This window comes from Hipposideros armiger, unplaced genomic scaffold, assembly GCF_001890085.2.
Source record: "Hipposideros armiger isolate ML-2016 unplaced genomic scaffold, ASM189008v1 scaffold_201, whole genome shotgun sequence".
In the NCBI taxonomy this organism is placed as follows: Eukaryota; Metazoa; Chordata; class Mammalia; order Chiroptera; family Hipposideridae; genus Hipposideros; species Hipposideros armiger.
The window spans coordinates 1,276,997-1,286,884 of NW_017731551.1; the positions used below are offsets into that span (position 1 = coordinate 1,276,997).

General features: G+C 36.7%; 2 protein-coding genes across 2 annotated transcripts in view; one reads left to right on the plus strand and one right to left on the minus strand.

Annotated features, from left to right (window-relative positions):
* Positions 1-9,888, minus strand: part of CREB3L2 (cAMP responsive element binding protein 3 like 2) — a 201,843-nt gene that overhangs the window by 171,372 nt on the left and 20,583 nt on the right. The window lies entirely within an intron of this gene.
* The window catches only part of AKR1D1 (aldo-keto reductase family 1 member D1), a 42,708-nt gene that overhangs the window by 30,508 nt on the left and 2,312 nt on the right, over positions 1-9,888 (plus strand). The window contains exons 4-6 of the mRNA XM_019653276.1: positions 1,973-2,095; positions 7,928-8,037; positions 8,748-8,913. Coding sequence (XP_019508821.1) covers positions 1,973-2,095; positions 7,928-8,037; positions 8,748-8,913 — 399 coding nt within the window. The remainder of the gene's footprint in view (positions 1-1,972; positions 2,096-7,927; positions 8,038-8,747; positions 8,914-9,888) is intronic.

Sequence of the window (9,888 nt, forward strand, 5' to 3'; positions counted from 1 at the left end):
AGTCATATACAATGAAATTGGTATCAGTTCTGTTTTAGTCTGTTGTGTTTTATTATCAGCAACACTAAATACAAAGGAGATAATAGAATAGTATTTTCAAAATATTGATGAGTAAAGAACATTGACCTTGAACTTTATATTCAGTCAAACAATAAGGCAAAACTGATGCATATAAAAATGTTTTCTGATCTACACACTGCTCGAAGTTTTGCCACATAAAGACCAACAGTAAAAACCATTGCGTCTGATGTACTTAAATAAAAGGAGCAAAAATCTAAAAAATGCTCTAAGAAATGTACAAAGTGAAAGTGATCAAAACTGATACAGTTTTTATTATCTGTAAAACTACGTAAGATCAAATAAAAAGAGAAAAACATACCCATAATAATAGAAAATTAAATTCTATATATACTATTAACATCATAGATTTGGGGCGGGAAATACATGAGCACTCTAAGTTCTTGTCTTTGTTAGGGAAAAGATATAGATACAAACTTTAAAAGTAAAAAAGCATTAAAAAAAAACAGAAAAAGTGGGATAAACTAAATAAGACTGTAGAAACAGTTCAAATATAGTCATAGTTGTAATAAATATAAACTAAATTCACCTACTAAAAGACAAAGATGGACAGCTTAGAATTAGGCACACCTAAGCATAAAGACATGTGAAAGTTAAAATTTAAAGGACAGGGGAAAAAATCATATCAGTCAAATACTTATCAGAAAAAGTTGTATAGTAATATTAATATCAGACAACATACAGCATTATTAGGGATGAAAATGGCTCCATATGATGATAAAAGATTCAATTTACCAAGAAGACATACCAATTTTAGACACATATGGACAAAATATCTTCCAAATATATAGAGCAAAAATTATATTAAAATATATATTAAAAAATAGAATACATGAAGACTGATAAATCCACTATTAGAGTGGGAGATTTCTGAAATATTCCTTTAAATTATTGAGAAGCTGGGAGAAGCTAGCCTAATTTTATATATAATGTGTGTATACATACATATATGTAGGAGAGGGAAAGAAAAACTTGCATCCAAAAACAGAATATATGCATACATTTACATATCAGACATTTATGAAAATTGGTCAGGTACCATGCCATAAAAAAAGCCTCAACAAATTTCAAGAGATAAGATCATTATTAACAAGCTGGTAGACATTATGAAATTACAAGAGGAAGATATGGTGTAATGTGGGGACCCAGGCCCAGATCCTAGGCTAAGACCCCCGCCCAGAGGAATGAAAGAAACTTCTGCTTCAGCAAAAATTAACAAAGTATCTTGTCAAGAGAATGGGAAAAGATAAGCTAGGTATGCTTTATAGCTTGCTTGTTAGGGAAAAGATAAACTAGGCATGCTTTATAGCTTGCTTGTTAGGGAAAAGATAAGTTAGGTATGTTGTTAGGAAAAGATAATTAAGTCCTGATTTATAGTTCGTTAGAAGAAAATAAACTTGCCAAGTTTTATGGCTAGCTAGAAGATAAGTTAACTCTGTTAAAATTTTTTCTCTTTTTACTCACTAACCGCTTTTTTTGCTTCTGTATCCAGCTTCAGCTATAAATTATATATATATATATATATATATTTATATATTTATATATATATATTTATATATATATATAAATTATATATATAAAAAATGTATCCACCCGCCAGGACTTGTGGTCCGCTCTCTCTTTTTTAATGAGACGGACACCAAGCTTGGTAATAAAGCCTTTGAAACGAAAACTCTTTGTCTCAGTTCTTGTTAATGACCTGCTCCCCAACAGTATAATACTTCCCAAACTCAGTCACAGGATTCCTGTCTTCCCCCATATTCTTTTTCCTTACAGAATGCCTATTCACATACCCAGGGACTTTTCTTTTTGAAGAATTTATAGTTGCCCTAATAAATATTCATTCTTGCTTGTTTGAGGCTTCTTTCATGACCCATTGGCATTTACTCTACAGGCTTTGGAAGCTTGCAAGGATGCTGGCTTGGTGAAATCTCTCGGCGTGTCCAATTTTAACCGCAGGCAGCTGGAATTAATCCTGAACAAACCAGGACTCAAACATAAGCCAGTCAGCAACCAGGTACAGCTTGACAGGGGGGGTGGGAAGTGGTGATGGGGGGAGCAGGGGAGACCGGAGAGAGGACCTCAATGTTTACTTAATAGAAAGAACCCTGGGCTAGGAGTCAGAAAGTCTTGTGGTTACTCTACATACTCATATATCTTATCATAAGGCCCTTATCATAAGAAGTCTTTTAACGTCTCTCAATTTATGTTCCTTAAAAAAAATGAAAGTTCAAATTCAGACAAAAGTAACCCCCCAAAAAAATTTTTTAAGAAAACTAATGAAGGGGAACAAAACCTGCCAGAGATTAAGACACGTAGAGCACTAATAACAACGTAAGATTAGCGCAAGCACCAACATATAGATAAATATAAAATAAGAAATATCTTAGAAACAGGCCTAAGTATAACAAAAACTTAATGTAAAATAAAGGTAACACAAACTAATGGCAAAAGGATGGATTTTTCAGTAAATGGTGTGGGGAAAAATGGCTCATTATGCGGAAACACTATAGATCTTTGCATCATATCCTACTTCAAAGTGAGTGTCCCTATAATCAAGAGTTAAAGAGAAAGAGGAAGTCATTTGTAAATACTACAAAAGAATCTTAGTTTTCCAGAGTTATGGATAAAAAGGGAAGCCGTGGGAAAACCATAAAAAGATTATCATGCTAGGCGAAATAAGTCACACAGAAAAAGTCGAGAGCCGTATGATTTCACTGATGTGTGGGATATAAAACTGAAAGCAACAAAGGAACAAGACAACAATAAAGGAACAAAAACTCATAGACACAGACAATCGTGGTTGCCAGAGGGGATGGGGGTGGGGAGTAGATGAAGGTAAACGGGGTCAAACATATGGTGATGGAAGGAGAACTGACTCTGGGTGCTGAGCACACAATGTGATATACAGATGATATATTACAGAATTGTACATTTGAAACCTCTGTAACTTTACTAACCATTGTCACCCCAATAAATTTTAAACAAACAAACAAAAAGAAAAAGATCAGTATAGTAGTATAAAAATGTTAAATCTAAAAATATTAGAAACAAAGAGAAAACAATTATATCTTTAATATAATAGAATAGAAAAACGGGTTCATATCTTTGTGAATTAAAAGCCCAATAAAAATCAACGAGAAATATCAGTGAGAAATAATACTAATGCTCAACAGAAAAATGGGCAAAAGAAATGAACAGAAATTTGCAGAAGACAAACTGCCAGACTGGTGAACATATTAAAATGTTCAATTGCACGAGTAATTACAGAAATTTAAATATAAGTGTGATTTTGTATTGTATATCAAATTAGCAAAGCTTTTGTTTTTGTTTTTTAATATAATGCTCTATGTCAGCAAGTGAGGAAGTGTTGGTGAGTACAAACTGGTTCAGCCTTATGGAAAGCAATTTGGCAATAAGTATCAAGAGCCTTAAAAATGTTCACAGTCTTCTATTTCTAGGAAACTATCTACATGAAAAAAAACCCAAACACCCATATGTGTCTTTGTCACAGCACTGTCTACCATGGAAAAAAAGAAAGAAACAAACAAAATATATAAGAAAAATTAGGGAAATGTTTAAATAAATTATAAAACATTCATATTATGTGACATCCTAATAAAAGATGTTCTTGAGTCATTTTTGAGAAAAAGAAAAATGGCCTTGATAGTAAGGACTAAGATCAAGATACAAAATGTAATATACAGTATGGAGGTAATTAAATTCTTTAAAAATACATGCATAGAAAAAAGATTGGAAAGAAAGAAACACTACCAGTGGCTATCTCGGGCTGTGAATTTTACAGGTGACATTTTGTTTTCCTCTTTATGCTCTTCTGTATTTTACAAGTCATTGGTTGTGGGCATATATTAGTTTTATGATCACAACAAAGCACTATTATCCATCTTATTTCATGAGGCTAATGATACCCTTCCCTTTTCACCCTACTTCATAAAAGATTAAGAAGCTAGACTAAACAAGCCTCTTGGACTGGGTAAATATTTACATTATGGGGTGATGGTTGGCTTGTTTGGTTGATTCACTGTTTTCAGTAACTCAGAAGCGTCTGGTATGAGTTCATAACAGCAAGAATGAATTATTACCTGTACCATGACAACAGCCCACAGCTAAAATAGAAGTGTTGCTATTTTGAAGGACTACCCTGACACCTAAGCTCCTATTATATACCTTATCCTCTCAGAAATAGAGGAACAACCTTGGACTTCCTAACTGACCTCAACCCATCCCTTTATTCCTACCCTCCCCCTCACCAGCACATCTCCGGCCTGTACCCCAAAGAACAACACTCTGTCATAAAAACACTGAAATCACAAACAGGTTTCTTCTTACAAATATTCAGAGAAAGATAGTGACTTTTTTTTTTTAATCTCAGAATGAAAAACAGAGTAAACATTGGACAGTGTGTATCCTCCTGCAAAGGAGGAAATACCCTGGTCGGTTAGCCCATTGGTCAGCTTCACAAATATATCCCAAGAGAGAAGCCAGACATATCGAAAATCACAGCCTGAACCATTCATGTGTTCTGGGGTGTTTGAAAGCCGCGTATATCAATACACTGGAGATGACATGGCTCAAAGTGCAGGTCTACTGGCCCCCAGCCATTAGCCTGAGCACTGGGTGGGACCATCTACACTCCAAAGATATAAAATGGGTAACTTTCGGTGTACAAGGGCAAGCAGTTTTCCATCCAGGAACACGATGAAGATACTGTGGGCATTACACAGAGTGAAAACATTTTATGTGGAAGAGATACAAATCTGAAGACCTTGCATAATTCAAACTTCACCTATTTCAACACTAATTTTCCCATTAAGATAAATCTACAGTAAAATTTGCCAATTTTTGTATTTTTTCATAGACTTCGTGAACAAAGTCACATCAACGATGACCTCACTCTACAGTCATTCTCAGAGCCTGAGTATTCCTGGCTTCCTCGGTACTACCCACAATGCCCATCTAAAGAAAGGGGTCTCCAGGCTCCACCCCCGGCTTAGTCTATCTGAAAGCCTTCGTGGTGGGCAACTTGTCATGTAGCATTTTCCCAGACTAGTTCAAAGGAGGCTACAGATCTACCTTGGGCCATTTAAACTCACACAAAGTTCCAACACCTAACTCTACAATGAAGAAAAGGAGGGAGGGAAGGAGGGAAAAAGGAAAGATCTCCAAATTCTTCAAAGTGTCTCCTGACCCTGTTCACCATGCCTAAGACACAGGGACTCAATGACTATTTGTTGAATGACTTAATAAAATGAAAATTCAACACAATGTTTTTACAGAAAGACAGAAGAGGATGGGGTTCATTAGTGAAAGGGCTTTTGCTATTTTCCTTCATGGGTTCTGTCCAGCTTCTTAACTTTACCTTGGGAGATTTTAATATCTAAATTCAGCGCTACCAAATAGTGTTGTCGAAGCCCCGGACATGTCAAGACGCTGACAAGTTACATCAAGTTTACATTGCAAGCAAGGGAAAGTAAAGACTGCATCTCCAACGGCCCACGAACAGCTGTAACCAGTCCCTAGCAAAAAAAAAAAAAAAAGGAAGGCAAGTGTGCTTAGATACTTGGAAATAAGGACGTTCCAGGGCCTGATGACGTCAAGTCCCCGTGACGTCAGAAACCATCACCACCCTCTGCCCTATACTGAGCACCCAGTCCCAGGCTCCTCAATAAGGATCATTCCCTGGCCTGAAATGACCCCCACCAAGCAGCCGTCTGAAGCCCAGACCACAACAATGTGCATCATCAACAGGGACATTCCCTAAGCCTGTGGTCCCGTCCTCTCTGTATAGGTGTTGTTTTCATTCATTTAACAAATACTCATCCCGCAGCTGCCTGATGCCAGGCACCTTGCTAGGTGCTAGGTGTGCAGAAGCGACCAAAGACAGATGTAGTCCTTGCTCTCATGGCAATAACTGTCTAGAGGGGAACACACATTAACCAAACAATCACAAAATTGTTAATTATAATTAGAAACTGAGATAAATGCTATGAAAAGAAGGAATGTGGTTCTCCGAGTTCATATGTACTTGGATCATATTAAGTTACCCGCTCCCACCCCCACCCCCAGAATTTCCCTCACTGAGTGTCCCTGTAGCATTATGTCCTAGAATTTTTATCTAAGAACTATCTATGCAAACTATTATATTAGATTATATTATGATATTATATTATGAGTATATATTATATTAACTCAAAAGTTTTTGCTAAGTACATGTTTCTAGTGTGTTGTCCAGTGTAACTCTGTCAAGTCCCAAATATGTTTAGTCACAATTTGGTATTCACATACCTGTTTGTTCTGTTTTTAATTGCATTAGCCTTATTATGTATATCTTTTGCTACAAACCATACAAAATCTTTTTTCAAAGGGTAGGTTATAAAAATGTTCAATATACATATAAACACACATACATACATACATACATACATACACGTATTTAATGGGCCAGAGATAGGAACCTGATTAGAAAGGAGTCCTTGTAGGAAAATTAAATGTTGTGTTTTAAACAAGCATGCAGGCATTAAGTAAAAAATGTATACTTAGTCTCTAAGCAGTGGTGTGATCAATTATGTGTTTTGGAAAAATTAGTCTACCAATAACAAAGAAGACTGAAAACAAAAAAGGGACTAAAAGTGGAGAGTGATGTTGGGAGTGGGAGCGGGTCAAGGAAAGAAATGCGATGAACACTGTGATTCCTAACTTATTTTAATGTCTATGAGAATGTGCCACTTTTCAGAACTATTTAAAAAAATGTTCTAAAGGGATCGACATCAGAAAAGAAAAAAATATACAGCAAATTAGAAAATAGAAGATTCACCACTAAGAGCCCCAGTTTACTTCATCCACAGCATTTCCTTGTGCCTTCTAGACATATAACTTAAGAATTCAATATTCCAGATGGTGAAAATAATAATTATACACTTAAAATATGTTAATTAGGCCTTGGTTAACTTTAATTAAAAAGAAAAGCACAGGTCAAAACTATCATAGTGTTTAAGAAGAAAGTTGAGAAGAGTTTGGTTGACAAACAAGTATTTTTAGTGCAGGAATCTTGTCAATAAGATAATGAAAATGAAAGTGGCCTTACATTTGGTGGTGTAAAGAACGCTCAGTCAGGGGGTGACCAGTTAGCTCAGCTGGTTAGAGCATGGTGCTGATAACACCAAGTTTTCAGTTTGATCTCCGCATGGGCCACTGTGAGCTGCGCACTCCTTTAAAGAGTCAACTATGCCATTGTAGCATAAAAGCAATGTGTAACCAATGAGCATGGCTGTTCCCCAATAAAATAAATAAATAAATAAATAATAAATAAAAAGAACTCTCAGCCAAGAGGACAAAATCCATCTTTAAATGTAGTTTTATACTTGTTCTACCTCTTGTGACAATATTCTTAGATGTTCGACAGCTAGAGACAGAGGGCTGCTGTAACATGTCACTTCTACTTGTAACATGTCACTTCTACTTACTGAGACCGTAATCTGAGCCTTGAGACTGTTCGTTATGGAAATTGTGTTTGCTAGAATGTCTGCTATAAATAACTGCATCCCTTCACTTACAGTGTTTAACTATGATAGGTACAGAACATCGAATTTGTTCCCCAATTATTTTAGAATTCAGCCCCAAAAGGTGATCTCACTAAGCTTGTTTAAATTAATCTCACCGGCATATAAACAATGGAAGTTTCCTTGCTAGGAAAAATATTTAGGATTCGTCTCATTATCTATAATACCTTTAAATGGACTTTATTGAAGGGCTTTTTTAAAACTATGTACGATTGCATGCATCTACAAGGCCTTAATTTTGTGCTCTCCCCTCCAATGCGACCATGTAGGTTGAGTGCCATCCATATTTCACACAGCCAAAACTCCTGAAATTTTGCCAACAGCATGACATTGTCCTTATTGCATATAGCCCTTTGGGGACCTCTAGGAATCCGATCTGGTAAGTAATGCTATATGTCTCCTCAGGAAATGTTTCCTTTGATGTCAAGAATGAGGCCAACGTGAATGTCTTGATTGGAATGTGATCTTAAGAAAGTAACTGACCTCTTCAAGTCATTCTCCACATATACAAATTTAAGCTAATAAAACCTTGCTCATTTAGATGTTAGAAGAATAGGCTGTACTATGGGGATGAGCTTACCTAACAGCGACTAAAACTCAGGAAATGCTCCGTAAATGTTAGGTTAGGTCTTATTTGACCAAGAGTCTCTATGGCCCTATTCTGAAATTTTAGAATTTTTTGATCTCTGTAGTCAATGGAGACACTTCTACTGCGATGTGCTTCACGGACCAAAGTAGAAATTTTTCTGCTCTAAGATGATTCCAGGAGCTGGGCCTCTGTTTCTTCCACTGTGGCTTCCTGCTCCCTCCATATGCCTGCTTCTAACCCAGTTCTCCCTGTAAGATCCAGCAAAGAAACACTCTTTACCCGCTACAAGAGGCAGTTCTGTAAACTTGCCTCTCTTGGTCTTCCCATACTCAGAGCAGATCTTCATTGAGGACTCTGCACTCAGAGAAACTGGTTACAGGGGACCCAAAGTGTCCTGGTAGGTTACCAGGTGAACGGGAAGACAGAGGAAAGGAGTTAACCATTGGCTCTCACTGCTCCAGCTAAAAGGATTCATGTTTTGATATTTTTTTCTTTTTAAGGGTGAATATATCTTCCCCACCCTTGTTAAAGGATGTGCTTCTGAACTCCCTGGGGAAGAAGTACAATAAGACAGCAGCTCAAGTTGCTCTGCGTTTCAACATCCAACGAGGAGTGGTTGTTATTCCTAAAAGCTTTCACCCTGAAAGGATCAAAGAAAACTTTCAGGTAAGAGAACTTCTTTTGAAAATGTAAAAAGTAGGGTGTTTTGTTTTGTTTTAATTAGAGAATTTTCTGTTCAGATTAATAAGAAAATTGTAATATCTTCATATTTTATTTTATGCCCACTCCCTGACCCACTCTGCCCATATCCAGATTTAATTTTAGCTGAATTGGAGACAGCGCCTAGTACTTCAGGGATTGCTTTGCTGCTTATCCGCTATGGGTATACTTCAGAGGTATTGCTGGTTCAGTTCCAGCCCACCTCAATAAAGCATATATTTCATAATAAAGCGTATAAAGCAACAGACACATTTTTTGCTTTCCCAGTGCATATAAAAGTTATGTTTACACTACACTGTAGCCTATTAAGTGTGCAATAGCATTATGTAAATGTACATACCTTAATTTAAAAATACTTTACTGTGGAGTGGCAGGTTAGCTCAGGTGGTTAGAGCTCAGTGCTCGTAACGCCAAGTGGCCGGTTCGAACCCCACGTGGGCCACTGAGCTGCGCCCTCCACAACTAGATTGAAACAACTACTTGACTTGGAGCTGATGGGTCCTGGAAAAACACACTGTACTCCAATAAAATTAAAAAATAAAAACCTTCATTGATAAAAAATGCTAATCGTCATTTTTGCATTCAGCGTGTCATAACCTTTTTGCTGGTGGAGGGTCTTGCCTCAATGTTGATGGGCTGCTGGTGGTTGCTGAAGGCTGGCGTGGCTGTGGCAATTTCTTAAAATAAGATAACAATGATGTTTGCCACATCAATTGACTCTTCCTTTCACGAATGATTTCTCTGTAGCATGTGATGCTGTTTGATAGCGTTTTACCAACAGTAGAACTTCTTTCAACATTGGAGTGAATCCTCTCAAACCCTGTGGCTGCTTTATCAACTAAATTTATGCAATATTCTAAATGCTTTGTTGTCATTTCAACAATCTCGACAGTATCTTCACCGGGAGTAGGTTCCATCTCA